At 38.3% G+C, this 14770-nt stretch overlaps 1 protein-coding gene across 2 annotated transcripts in view; it reads right to left on the bottom strand.

Annotated features, from left to right (window-relative positions):
• Positions 1-775: 775 nt before the first annotated feature.
• Positions 776-14770, bottom strand: part of LOC114137662 (phosphofurin acidic cluster sorting protein 2) — a 51666-nt gene continuing 37671 nt past the window's right edge. The window contains exons 11-25 of one of the 2 annotated variants that reach the window (XM_028006417.1): positions 14131-14214; positions 12308-12441; positions 11964-12096; positions 11758-11862; positions 10752-10858; positions 9755-9909; positions 9578-9688; positions 8257-8359; positions 7773-7805; positions 4354-4396; positions 4226-4268; positions 3923-4061; positions 3608-3831; positions 2559-2672; positions 776-2441 (exon numbers count right to left, since the gene is read on the bottom strand). In XM_028006417.1, the coding sequence (XP_027862218.1) occupies positions 2326-2441; positions 2559-2672; positions 3608-3831; positions 3923-4061; positions 4226-4268; positions 4354-4396; positions 7773-7805; positions 8257-8359; positions 9578-9688; positions 9755-9909; positions 10752-10858; positions 11758-11862; positions 11964-12096; positions 12308-12441; positions 14131-14214 (1644 nt within the window). In that variant the 3' untranslated portion in view covers positions 776-2325. The remainder of the gene's footprint in view (positions 2442-2558; positions 2673-3607; positions 3832-3922; positions 4062-4225; positions 4269-4353; positions 4397-7772; positions 7806-8256; positions 8360-9577; positions 9689-9754; positions 9910-10751; positions 10859-11757; positions 11863-11963; positions 12097-12307; positions 12442-14130; positions 14215-14770) is intronic. The other variant, XM_028006418.1, reaches the window with a different exon arrangement.

Here is a 14770-nt window from a genome sequence, read left to right as displayed (position 1 = left end):
TGCATTACAAAGTGAGGGAAATGTATGAGAAATAACACAACAGTGTTTGCATTGTCGACTTCATAGTTAGGAGTTCTGGAAATGTATTTGGCATTCATGTCAAGAAGTAAAAGTTCACTATTTGTGCTTTCAATTTAGTGGTGGGGGATGGGGATGGTTTGTGATTCACAATAGCATATCCTGTAAATATTTATATACAGTAATTAAAAAAAAAGCCGTCCTACCAAAGCTTTAAAGTCTTCACTTTATAAAAAGCAAACTCAAACAGAAGGCCCTTTGTCCAAAGAAAGGTTTTCCTATTGCGAAAGTTTTCACATAACGCTATTCAGGGAGTACCATCGAACGCTGTAGCACACCAATGCAGACACATAGGCAGTGGACTTGGACATCTGACCAAACTCTGTAGGATTATCATAACTATAAAAAGCAACTGAACATTTGCACAGCGCTCAAAACTACAGTCAAAGCATTGTTCAAGTCAGAAAAGCTAACTCTTATTTACAGTGCTTCACATGAACTTAATCACATTTTTGCCACGTTGCAGCTACAAACTTCAGTGCATCTATGTGAGAGATATGGTATTTCTTTGTATTCAAACATTCCTAAATAAAATGCAATGTAATTGGATGAGCTGGAGTTCATGTAGGAAAATCTGTTCAGATTTCATCATGCATTCCAGAAATTTGACATTTCTGCAAGAGTGCACAACAAAGCACTCTAGAAGGGGATGTGGGAAACATGGAAGAAGGTTCAAAATCACCGTTTTGGCTTACTGTGAGCACATCATCCCCATTATGACACCTGGTGGTAGGAGCATTGTACTTTGGGAAGGCTTTTCTTCAACAGGGAGAGGAAGGCTGGTAAAGGTCAAGCTATTAAAAGGTGGTAGAGGGTCACAATCCAGCAAGAAGACCCAATTTATTTACCGTAGCTACTGTACCCAGGAAATAGATCTTATCAAATAGCTAAAAGCAAAGGAATCTGGGGCGGCTTCCATTAAAATACATTGAAGTTTGTGGTTGCAATGTAGCGTAATGCGAAAAAGTCAGAGTACAAATACTTGGCACTGTATAACTCTCCCTCGCGCAACACTAAACCCCAGATCTTTGCAGTTTTTCTCCGACCAGCCACGGTGGAGCTGTACTCAAAAACACAACTGTAACTGCTAGGTTAGGACATGCACTCATCTAAGTTGACATTTGACCAAATATGGAGTGTTAACACTTATATAAGTCTAAATTAGTAATTCAGTAATATTAATACTGATCTCCACAGGGACCACAGACGCATTAAATGCACAGTTTCAGTTTTGAGTATCACACAATCTGAATTTTGGCTAAAGAAAGATCTCTTGTGGACAGTCCGTAAAAACCAACTTTGGCACATCACTGCACAGTCCAGCATTAGCTAAAGTACTTCAGGTTAACTTAGTAAATCTAGTCGAATGCAGCAGGGTGGTTATGATTACTAGATAAATGCTTTTGCATCCTGAAAAGTGCCAGAGAAACTCCTGTCTGGAAACTACAACACGAGTCGTTCAGCTGCAACTAAATTTGGTGTTTAGCTGTTCAGGGTTGAAATAACATTTTGTTTACCCTCCTTCTAAGTGGTTGTTACTGTACAGTCTGAATGCACTCACCAATGCCGACAGTTAACAAATATAACATAGCTACATTCATGTCCAATGTCTTTTTTTTGTCTTGATTTGCTTTAGTGTGCTTCAAAGCAACAAGGCAACAAGAACTTTGCGCTCCTTCCTACAAAAGATTTTCAAAAAATTAAAGGGACAAGTAAGAAAGCCGAGTTAGAAGAGAAGGATCCCATCTAGATTCACAGCAATATTCCAACTTTCAACAGCAAACACAAACACGGTCTGTAACAATCTCACACACGCCACTGCACGTCACCATCACACTCCTCCATTGTCTATAGAGTAACAATAAATGTAGGATTTCACAGAAATAATAAAATGCTTAACAAAACTCAATGTGCAAACACAGCTGCCATTACTGAAATGTGGCAAATTGTCAAAAACCTCAAAATATCCACAAATCTTACAAAATTGTTCTTTTTGTAGTGTGTAAAAAAAGAAAGAAAACAAAAAAACCAAAACAGCAACACCCAACAACATCAAAAACATCAAACAAACGACATGAATTGTAGTATACTGAACACGTGGTCTTAAGTCTGTAAGATTTCCACAGGAAAACTTTTACTTTTTACTTCCGGGGGCCCTGTTGGGTTTGTATATCATTCTCTTTGCCCTCTGGGTAAGACAAGTGCAGCTGAGAGTCTGGTACTTGACCGGACGGTGGCCGGGCGGGGTCACACCGGCTTTGTGTAACCAAAGATTCCCACCGGGAAGTGCTTGACATGCGTTGGCCACTGGGCAGCAAGCTGGAAAAACTTCACATCGTTCCACTCCACGCCATCAATGTTGACTAAAAGGACCAAACAGTTGTGAGACAAATGCATGGGACATGCAGAAGACTAGAAGTAAATCTGCTGTTATTGCCTAAAATAAACAGCAGATGGCAGTGCAGCATAGAGCGCCTTACCTCTCAGCATTGTGTGTTGGTGCTTGGCTGTGCAGATCAACCTGCTAATACCATCGATCACTTGGCTCTTAGAGTCCAGCTCTTTCTCCTTGGGCTTCTTGCTAAGGAAAATCACTGAGCAGGCAGAAAGCGTGAGCTCAGTCAGAACAGGTTTACTTTAGAAACTGTCTCTCCCAATCCTGAGAACTTAATTTACTGATATGACAAAATAAAAACACATCCAGATCTCAGGAATATTTCAGTATGTTTGGATGCCTGAGGAGGAAAGAAAACTTGATATAATTGCATCAATTTGGTTTTATTTTTAAAATGGGTTCCTGCTCATGTTTATTGCGCAAATACAATATTTCTCCTTGTTCTAATCTAGACTTATTCCTTAGGTGGATTTTTAAGCCACAAAAACCACGATTCACCACAAATTTATGGCAGATATTTCTACAGAGGTCAGGCTTTGAATGCATAAGCAGCAAAAACCACAATCAAGAAGGACTAACGGATAAATGGATGGTCAAATAGAAGAATAGGTAATTGATGGATGAGAAAATTAAAGAAAACGGAGCAGTTAAATAATCCAGACTGCATTTTTTCTTTCCAAACTCATCCTGGAACCTATTTTCAAAAGAGTGTATTTTATTGGACGTGTTGTTGGGCAGCATCTCACCTGCTGCAAACATTGGTTCATTACACTCAGTTTGGAAAACAGGGAGGCTTTGTCAAAAGTGAACGAAGTAAATTACAAGCATCATCTCTAAAATAAAGTGAATTATCCTGCAACATAGTCCATTTTTGGCTTGTAGAGCAATCTGATGCAAAACTGTAGAGGAATAAAATCTAAAAAGTGTCTTAGCTCAAATCTTTCTTTTCAAAACACAACAAGCCAAGACCATAAAGAACTGGTGAGACAGATAACTAACTAAATTGGTTAGATGCCTTTGAAATTACAATATATGGGAAGTATAAAATGACCATCTATATTTCTGCGTGTGGAGCCTAAAATCCAGCCTAAATAGCTAAATTCAGAGCTGCTAAATACCAATAGATGAGCGTACCTTTCTTGTTCTTTTCCTTGGTGACCACAGTCATGGCCATGCTGGGTGGAGGAGTGAGTTCCCCTCCGCAGGGCAGGCGGCTGACTTGTAGCGACCGGAAGTTGCACTTGAGAGTGTTCTTCAATCCCACGTCCCTCTTCTCGCCCTCTTTCTTCTTCTCCGAGCCTTGCCAGGTCCAGTAGTCCACCTGGAGCCCCATAACCTCACTGCCTGAACACGGAGAGCTACAAGGGAAGAAAGCAAGGTTAAAACAAAATAAAAAACATAAAACGCATATAATAAAAACACCACAGACTAAAACATGATGCTCTGTACCCGGCTCCTGAGAGGGCAGTGGACACAGAGGGAGATTGCGGTGGGGTACTCCCAATCTCCTTCCCATACGGGCCAGCCGATGGGGGCGGTGGGGAAGACAGGATGCTGGTATTGCCTCCCATCGCATCATCAGAATCCACTGTGAGAAATAAAATAAGTTCATTACCTCATCATGAAAATAATAATTAAAAAAAAACCTTTTAGGATGTCTTCATATTTTGAACAAAAAAGTTGACCAACTTAAACATTTACACACATCAAAGTCCTAAATATGATCGAATTTAAAATAAAATAGTTTCCTACTTGAGGTCGAAAGACTTTGCTCCACTATTCCAACTTTGACAACCTGCAAGAGCAAACAAGCTTCAGTGTGAAACACAGCAGACATGTCTCAACCGTAACACATCCGAAATGGAAAAGCGAATCCTTACCCCAATAAATGGCACAAACTTCTGACAGGAATCCTCGTCCGGGCTGTGAGCAGAGAAAGAGCGAGAACGCTGTGAGGGTGGGGAAAAGGTGTCTAAGCATTTCAATAATCGAGAGGTGCAGATGAACACTCAATGCTCCTGAAGGAGAGATGGCTTAGGAATGGCTTTCACCATGTCCCTTCGCAGCTGAAATGACTCAGGTGGAATATGGGATTTTGTTGGGAGGGGATGTCACCTTACAATGAGATGAAAATGAAGACCGCTCCTTACAACCGGAACTAGAGACAGCATTTCATGTTGGCTCAAAATCTCTTCAGAGAGGACTATGGATTCTTAAGCAATGAGTAAAAGGAAAATCTCTACCGACACATGCCTCTGCAGAGATAAAAAAAAAATACAAAGCCTTTTATTAAGATAAACAGAAACCCAGGCAACAAAAGAAAAAAGCCAAAACGCATTCAAGACAACCAGGAGGTAACAGTGCAACTCCTAAACTAGCTGGGGAATCGCCAGTAGGAGTTGCAACACATCTGCAAAGTAACTTCCTCACAAAACAATCATCCAATGGATGGTTACAACACAGTGATGCTCTAAATCTGTTTCAGGAGATTTTAGTAAGAAAGAAAATAACCAACCAAAGTAACGGTACTAAGAAGCTTCACACATCATGAACTGAGCAGCTTTTAAACACATTACAGCACCCACCAATCACTGCCATTCCTAGTTAAGATGGGTCTAAAGCATTGTTTTCACTGAGCGGTATATGCCACTGGTGCTGTTCGCCACTATGTCTATTTCCATTGTGAAAGCAGCCATTACCAGACCCATACCGCACCATTCCTGGCTACCACTGAACGTACCTTCAGTGGTAGGTTTATAGGACGATGGCACGGTATGGTTAGGGTGGAGCTACTGGCATCTCACATCACTGTCCATTGGTTGGGAGTCAGAAAAGCATCACTGCTTGAGACATACTAGTGTGTCATGTTTGTTGTTGCACTAGTATGATGCTACGCTAGTGTGACGCCTACCCTGTGAGAGTCCAATTAGTGATGAAAAGAGTGTCCCGAGTAAGCCGGACCATAAAATACTTCTGCCATAGAGCTCAATGGAAACAAGGGATAAGTGACTCCAAGATACCGCTCTGCTGCAGTAAACTTAGGAGATTTATTTATTTTTCACCACTGGTACCATTTTCTAAATTTAATTATTGTTTTGACTGACCATATGTTCAAGAATAGGCAATCTTGTAGACATTTGTTGACTTATGAAAATCAACATCGTACTTATAACAACTATTTCATAATTTTTCTCCAGCTTTAAGTACAATAAATGTACTTAAAGATAGTTTTTTCCTCAACTATTCTGGCTCACATTATGGTACTGTGATAAAGGATGAGTTTATTTTTCCATGTTACCACATAATTATGGAGGCCCCGCCTATGTGGTAAAATCTTCCACTGAAAACACACTAATCAGCTATAACATTATGACTGCCTACCAAAAGTACATTGGTTTCCCTTTTCTTGCCAAGACAGCCCTGATGAACTCCACTAAACCTCTGAAGGTGTGTGATAGTATCCAACAGTGGGTTCTTAAATCTGTGTAAGTAGAGAAGTGGGTCTTCTTCATATGTGGGCATTGAAGTCCAAGTGAACACCTCAAGCTCATTGTGCTTCACCCGGACTTATCTGCACCCTTCACATTTCTATCAGAACCAGCTATTTGAGCTACAGTAACAGTAGTTCTGAAATTTTCATCAAACTATCACAATTTGGCCCTTGTCAAACCAACACTTGTCCATGTTTTGTGCATCTTAACTTTCAGGTTGAGAAGCAGGAACAACTTCCATCTCTACGTCTATTTGGGGACAAAATGTTCACTCACTGCCTGATATTTGATGTTTATTCTGGGAAAATACCTCATCAGGAACACTTCACACCCCAACCACGGCCTGCACACTGCCCTCAGGTAGACGATACTGTAGCCTGAGGCGCAGGTTGAAGAGGTTCTTTGGAAGCGTCTTTCAGACTGGTGAGCAGTAAATCAATAGCTGCTATTTTGTATATTACTGTACTCTACAAGTTTGTTAAAATATATTTGTGCAATCAACATTTCTCTTGTGCAATAATTGGATATTTGCTTTTTAATATGTGCTGCTGATTTTAAATTTGTTTGTTTTTATGAGCTTGTGAAACAATATTGTTTTGCACTGTGTCTGTGAAGTGGTGCTGAATGACAAAGTGATTCTTCTTGTGTTTTCAATATCCCACCAGCAAACAGGTGCCATAATGAAGAAATAATCAGTTCTTCGCTCCACCTTTCAGTGGTCATCATATGCCTTATTGATGTTCCAACAGTTCACAAAGTATGATCTTTTTCAGTTATTTTCACAGCATACGTCAACATACATGTTAGTATTTAGATTTCATGCATTTTCAAACAACATTGGTCATTTAGTTTTTGTTTCTTTGGTTATTCGATGTATTTTTGTGTGACTGTTTATGTGTCTTTGTTAGCTTTTGTTGCTCTACTAAAGTTTGGTACCTTAACCATTAACTGATCTCATATCAATATCGCTCTAAATGGCTCATATATCAACATAACTTGTGTATATTCAGCCAAATTCATTGTTCTAAAATATGTGTGCATTAAGTACAAAATATTCCAAAAATTGTAAAATTTCTTGCATTATTTCAGAACCAAACTAGGTGTATCAAAGTACACTTCAGATGTGAACAACTGAAGAACCGTCTTTCTGCAGGGCTACTGGGGTCATAGGATCATGAATTTAGTCAGAGCAAACTTGTCCACACAGTTGAAAAAGCAGAAATAGATAAAGACTGATTGGTTTATAAACATTTGTCGGATGTAGAATTTACATCACAAAGGTTTTTATTGAATTTTAAACCTTCAAGCCATAATGTGGGCTATTCAAGTTGATAACAAAAATGTCTTAGATGTTTCTATAAAAATTAAAAGAGAAACTAAACAATATTTCTGTAGCTTAGAGACAGCACAATATTAATTACTTTTGTTTTGAAAAACAAAAATGTGACAAATGATTTACTTGACTGGTTTGACTCTTCTACCTGCAGATAGTCCCGCCTTCTAAGAAAGCACCTGGTTCTCACAGTCTTTACGATTCTTATGGTACTTTAACGCTGGCTGCGTGTTAGAACACCAGCTTAATTTGTAAAGGCTTGTCTTAAAGGTTGTTAGGCAAATCGTCACAGCAACAACACAGACAACAGAGCAGGAATCAAAGTCACAGCAAACCAGAGACACGGGTCACGACAAAGTGAAGTTAGACAGAAAATAGTGTGTGAAAAGGTAAATGTAAAGACACAGCGAGGAGCTTAGGCCAAATGGAGGAGAGGGAATAAAAAAGGTCAAACAAAAAGAGCTGAGTTAGATACCTGATATAAAAATCAAAATACAGACTTCTTTTCCTTGAAAGCAAATCAAAGGGGGGAAGGGGGAGGAGAAGGAATGCAACAGTTAAAAACTACATTGGTTTTAGAACCTGCTGACCAACTGGAAGCTGTGCTCACTAAGACGGGAATGGTAGTTAAAAAAAAACAAAACAAAAAAAACAATAGGTACAAGTTTTTGTTCATCTTCTTGTCAAGTTCAGAATCCATGTTGGGCTCTTCCAATGACTGTCATCACAAAAAGCAGTGTAATATGCAAAAGCTGAATGCTTGTAAGCAATTCAAGCATTGCCTTCATGCAGTTTAATAGACATTTACTTCAAGAGCTCAAGTTACAATGATGGTCAGGATTAGAATTAGAAATTATTTCTGAGAGAATATTTTTGGATTGCATAAAAAGCACAGATATAAACATGCATACAGATACTGTATGAATATGGTTGAAAACATACAAGTAATCCAGGTTTACCTCTTCTGTTTGTAGGTGAGCATGGCTTCTGAGATGGGGAACTGGTGGGACACGTTGGCACCGGCTAGATACTGAATAATTCGTCCTGCTACATCCATGTTGTCTGTAGGGAAAAGACAGATGGATCATCAATAAAGAATCAATAAAGAGAGAGATGGATGAGTGCATGGTGCAACGAATGATTATTTTAGTAGTTGATTATTCTGTCGGTTATTTTGATGATTGATCAATTAATTGGGATTAAAAAATTGGCACATTCTTCAGATTTAACCTCTTAAGTCTTTTTATACAATATCAGACATACATTAAAAGATTCAAATAAACAAATAATTATTTTTTAAAATAAGACAAACATTTTATTGCTTAAAATGCAATAGCATACCAGTCCTCATTCTTATTTCAATAATTGATTCATAATGATTAATCGTTTCCGGCTTAGATGAGTGGAATAGATCGACTGATAAATCTAGGCAATGGATGGATAGATGTGCATCTTTTAAGTAGAATCCAACATAAAAGTCTTGAAATACAAATATTTCTCCTTCCTCACATTTTTCATGACTTTGTAGAACAGAGAAAGCCTGAGTTCTACATTCATGTCAGATCAACAAGAGTCTACATCTCCACATACATCAGATTGCTTGGAGACTGAACATTAATTATTTACATTCTTCCAAATGTGTGTTAATACAGACAGGCAAAGCACACATCTGACAGACCGCATTACAAATAAAAGAATGGTGGGTTGTTAAGGCAGCTTCTGTTAAGGATAAAAGATTTAGAGAAAAAAAGGATGCCAAGCCTTCCTGCGTTCATTAGCTCCTTAGTGATGACTCAACACCATGCGCGAAAAACCGTGACTCTCTTTGAGGTTGAAATTAAGATACAAAGTGGAGAAGGATTTTGGTAGCCGGGTTCGCTGATACTTTAGAAGTGATGATGAGACAGTGGATTAAAAACGATTGGGTGAGTGCAATCATACGTTGATGTTCAAGTTCACAAATAATAAATCGCTTCTAAAATAAGCAAAATACAAAGTCAAAGAAAAATACATAAATACATAATACATAAAAATACAAAAAAAAAACAAAACCAAAAACAAAAGATGTGTGATGCTATTTTAACCTGGTTCTTAAGATGTTTTGCAGGGTGTGAAAACACTACCTGATCAAAAACCATCTGCTGCAACAGACAGAAATTCCCTCCTCTGTTCAGCAGCTCATGACCTGAGCTCTGACCCAGTTTCGTTCCCTTTCAAGTTGGCTGCACATTAGACACACAGACTTTCCCTTCAGCCAGACTTTAGAGTGTCGAGTCCTACCTGACGTGGGCCGTTCCGTCCTGCAGAACAGCTCCCTCCAAGCCGTGTCCATGAAGATGTTGTTGAAGCGGCTATCGAAGGAGGCCACATACTTCGCCAGGGGATGGGAACCTGCATGCAGACTTGGTTACATACATGCAGCATCTTCAGGTTTAATTTTAACTCCGGTTGACGTACCGATGGGAATAACGAGGAAGCGTATGTAACTGAGCCAGTCTGGGGTTTTATTGGCGAGCTGCTCCACGAAGAACCTCAGGACGGTGCTGAGGTAACTCTGGTCGCCTGCAACGGCCACTTTAATTGTCGGTGGGGTCTGAGCATTGCAGTTGCAGCTGGAAGGTGTTAAATAAAGGAAGCAGTGAGTAAAACGAAGGAAAAAAACTGGCTTTTGAGAAATGTAGGTCAGAGATGTTGTGTGAAAAATTAAAGCCTGCCTGAAAGAAAGATTTGTATCTCTATAGGATTGTTGCTTTAAAACAGGTCAGCTTTGTTTTTTTCCCCAAAGAGCCACATTGTATCAAACAGATTTTACAGCACTGAGGGCTTAAAAGTATCTGGAAGATTTTTTTCAACTTTATTTAAGCAGCTCTTTTGATCTTGCCACAAAAAAATCTTTATAAATAGGGTTACTTTTTAAGACCAGCTGAAACTGAACCCTCCAGCTGAATTAAACCAAATCTTCAAAGAAACTAGGTTGAAATTCTTCAATAATGATAAGAAAGACTTTTTGTCATCCAGTTATTAGGCTAAGAGGTCATTACATCAGGGTGCTGTATACTGGATCAGTATTTATAAAGTACAATCTTTTTATTATTATGCTGATGACATTCTAAAATATTTCCCCTTTTCATTTTGACTTTCTGTTTAAGAATATAAAAATATAACCTTGCCTAAAAATGACTTGAAAGCTTGCGGAGATGACAAGCAGAGATGACGGATTTAGAAACAGAACACTGAACACTTGTCTGGAAACAGCAGATTTTCAAACGATGGCTACACAGACAGAACAAGATCAGCAAGATGAGCAGAAGCAACCTGGAATCTTCTGAGGAGAAGCCTCCATAAACAAATGCAGATTGGCAAGATTTAATCCAAATTAGGGAGGGGAATAACACTCCCTGATTAAACGTTTCATACAAACAAAGCAAAGCATGTGCATGTGTAGGCGACTCACAATCTCTGGATGCGTGTAACGATGGTATTGAAGGCAGCCTGCACATCAGCAGCAGAGCACGTGGAGACAATGGGCTGGCCCTGTTCATTGAGCAGGTCGGCTACGTACTGCACAGAAACACACGAGAGGGACACAATGAGTTAAGTTAAGTGAGACTGCATCTGAAAGACAGCAGAAGCGGGACAATCTGAGAAACGTCCTGCACACATAATACATAAAAGAAACGTCGTATTGTACTACAACCCGATATTGGCTCACATTATGACACATAATGTGACTAAATCATGCTCTTTATGATCCCTGTATGTATTAGAAGGGTTTCTACAGATTATTTTTGTCAAAACTATCATTTATTGTGATACATTTCTTATCATAGCAAGAATTTTGATTTATTGTTACAATAAATTCCAATTAACAATGTTATGTGTTGTTGAAATTATTATTTGTACTATTTTTTTCTACTCTTTGTTCAATGAGAGTATCAATAAATTTAAAAATATGATTAAATGTTTGGTAATATAAATGACACTATTTTATGTGACTAGTGTCCTAAAGAAGCGTTTTACAAACGTTTATATTTTTCAAGAGTAGTATTTGCGTTTGTGGGGCCATGACTGTTGTGTCACGCACTCAGAGCCATATATTTCCCTAAAAAAGTAAAATAGTTCTTATCATTTTACTGTTATCACAATAGCACCATAAAGTATTGAGATAAAACTTTAATTCCATATCACCCATCCTTAGTCAAACTTCTTAAATCCCCAGACAATAATTTTCAGATTTCATTGTTAATAATTAACAGTTTTTCTTGCTTAAATACAAAGGATTGAGATTAATTTATATGCTTTTGCAGAGGCAAGGCTTTAAATAGAAATGGATGAATAGATAAGAATTCTGAGTAGAAAATGAACAAAAGTTTTTACTTTCCCAGACTATAGAAACCCAGTGCTATTTTATGAACAGATTACTGTTAAGAAGTTCTGAATGTTATTTAAGGAAAACACACCTGTCCTTGCCACTCTGTAGTATTTATGAGAATAATGCTCTCTGGCAAGCGTTCGTCTGAGATGAGGATCTGGTTTAGCTGGTCGTACACAGACTTTCTGGGAACCTTGGAGAAAAACGAGGAGCAGAGACTCTGAAACTGATACAAGCACATGCATCAGCCAAAAATGGAGACAAGACAATGTTTTACAAAACAGGGAGGCTTACCTGCGCTATAAGCCGGGAGTCTGGGGAACACTCGCTCTCCATGCTGCTGGTCCTGTCGCTCTGAGCCTTGGAGTTTTGTCTATCTTTCATGGAGGTGCTGCGAGGACGCCTCTGCAGCCTGTTCTCCACTTTACTGAGAATACAAAACGCAACCAGCTCAATACATATGACTGGCAGAGAGAACAAGAAATCTAACAATCTGGACGCAACTTGTGAATAAAAAAAAGGAAACACCCATTCCACATGGACTCATTCTGGTTAACTTGCATATTTAGATACAGATGTTGGTTTGTGTAGGATCGGATTATTGTGTTTATTCTCAGATGTAGTGATGAGCCACTCACCTGGGTGACATGTGGTTTTGTGACTCCGTTTTGCAGAGCTTGCCGACGGTGCTTGGGATCCGTTCTGTGTTGACATCCCAGCTATTAGCCTCCCCAACTCCAGATCCACTGTTTTCCGACTCTGGCTCCTGGACCTAAAATAAAGAGGAGGAATAACCAGAGTTATTAAACATATTTCATAACCAAATTCCATATTTTTAATTTTCCAATCTTTAACTCTTTTTTAGCACATTATACAAGGACAAATACAAAAGTTCATTAACAAATTCATTTCTACAGTGACCAGACTATGGCTGCATAACATAAGGAAAACATGCAATATATGACAGTAATACTGAATGTTGTGATTCAGTATCACAACATTGACTTGTGTATATGACTTGCAATAAATAAACAATCTAATAATTCAATGTCTTTGTCTTTCTGAATTTAGTTAATTTGAAACACATACCTCATATTATGAACAAACAATCGAGCTAAAACCAAAAAAGTTCTTTATTTCCATCTAAACAAAGTTTTACTGAGAAATTAGAGTCTAGTTTACATCTGATGTTTCAGCACGAAAACAACTTAGTTGTAGTTTCTTTATGACTTCACCACCGAAACACGTCTTTACCCTCAAAATCTTTTAATGCTGAATTAAAAACGTGTTTAATTAATAATAAAACGTTAGTTAATAATTAACATTTATAGCAGTTCAGGCAGTTCTCACACTGTACAAAGACACATACATTCAGAGAACAATACATTTGTGATATGTTGAGAAGCACTAGCTTGGAACTGCAATGCAAAAAATCCATAGACCAAAGTGGAAGGAATGTGGGCAAATAGATGAATAAAGAAAAAATAATAATATTTTTTAGATAATGAGACAGGCAAACAGTCTGTAAATATAGACACTTATCCAAACCTGTAAAATACTTTCTTGTTTTAAGACTAAAATCTCATCACATCTTGTGAAGTACTGGGATTTTTCAAAAGAACAACATGATAGGTTTTTAATATCTTCTTATATAGCTTTTGAAATTACATTTATTTTAGCTTTCTTAATTCTCCCTAATCCTAGATCTTTTCATTGCATAAAAGTCTCACTGTATTCTCAGATAATTTTGCATGTTTGTGCATTTCATTTTATGATCTAACGAGAGCAAAATGACATTTAAGTCGGTGTCCCGTTTAAACCCAAACACCTTGGATTTGACCCAAAATAAATAATGGAAGTGATATCTGAAACAAATTTTAAAAGTAGTAATTTTTCTTTCTCGTTAATAAGCTTTAAAACACAAAAACACTTTTTATGGGAATCAAACCTAACTCATCAATCTCCAGCAGTGTCTTCTCTGTCTACCAGCGGAGCTGGAGAACAAAATAAGATGTTGCTTGTGGCTTTGCATGGAATTGAGCTCAAGTTGCTGAGGTTTTTGGTAATTCTAAATGCCCGCCGTGACAGAGGAGATAAAAAGCTGTGGTTTGTTAGCAGGTGGCTGAAGAAACATCTTCGATATTTGCTTCAAATTGGTTTAGTGAAGCAGATTGCTGAGACGGCCGCCCTGTGCTTGGAGGGGCACATCTGAATGAAAAAGGTTAAGCTGACCTAGCAGCAAGAAAACAGCAGGAAACTCAGGGACCTCTCTCTGTCCTCATCATTCAGAGTTATCTTTGTCTGCCCTCACACACTCCCTCTCTTTGTTTCTTTTTCTCAAAGGCCCGAGGGAGGAGGAGGCAGTGAAGTGAAAAGGAAACGGTTGGAAGGAGTAAATGTGAGAAGGAGATTCTCCAGAGGGGTTTGGTTTAAATTATGTGCCGCTGTTCCAAAAACATACCCCAACAGACGTTTCTGTGATGCTGTCATCTTGATATCGGCTCCCCTGGAGTTTACATCTGTCCACAGTCAGAAAGTCTCCGCTCTATAGGGGGGAAAACACACACACACATGGCTACATTAGATTATATTCTCCATGGAGGTCACTTTGTAGTTTTTCAGACAGTTCCCAGGATTCCTACATGTGTTTGACAAGTTTTTCAGACTCACATTTCCAGAGTTTTTAAGTATAAATATAAAAGTTTGCTTTAAATTTACTGTACATGGTGCTACAGTATACAGATAATCTGCACACAATGAATTGATGGATGGATGGACGGACAGACAGATGATATAAAAGTGGATGAATATAAAAATGGATATAAAAACAGAGCTAGATAGATAGAGATATAAATGGATGGATGAATATAAAACCCACATAGATGGATAGAAGAATGGATGTAGAAATGGATTCATATATGGAAGGAAGGATGGATGACAGACGGATGAATGGATGATTTACACAATGTAACAGAAAATATGGTCTGGAAATATGAAATGTTTTCCACATTTTTCATACTTACCCAGACCTGTAAATGTTAATATTTTTTGTCAAATTCTATATTTTTCCAGACTGTAGTATCCTCAATGACCTAACGGTC

Source organism: Xiphophorus couchianus, chromosome 22, assembly GCF_001444195.1.
Source record: "Xiphophorus couchianus chromosome 22, X_couchianus-1.0, whole genome shotgun sequence".
Taxonomy (NCBI): Eukaryota; Metazoa; Chordata; class Actinopteri; order Cyprinodontiformes; family Poeciliidae; genus Xiphophorus; species Xiphophorus couchianus.
The sequence above is the reverse complement of the archived record's forward strand: the minus strand, read 5'-3'. Positions and strand labels throughout refer to the sequence as shown.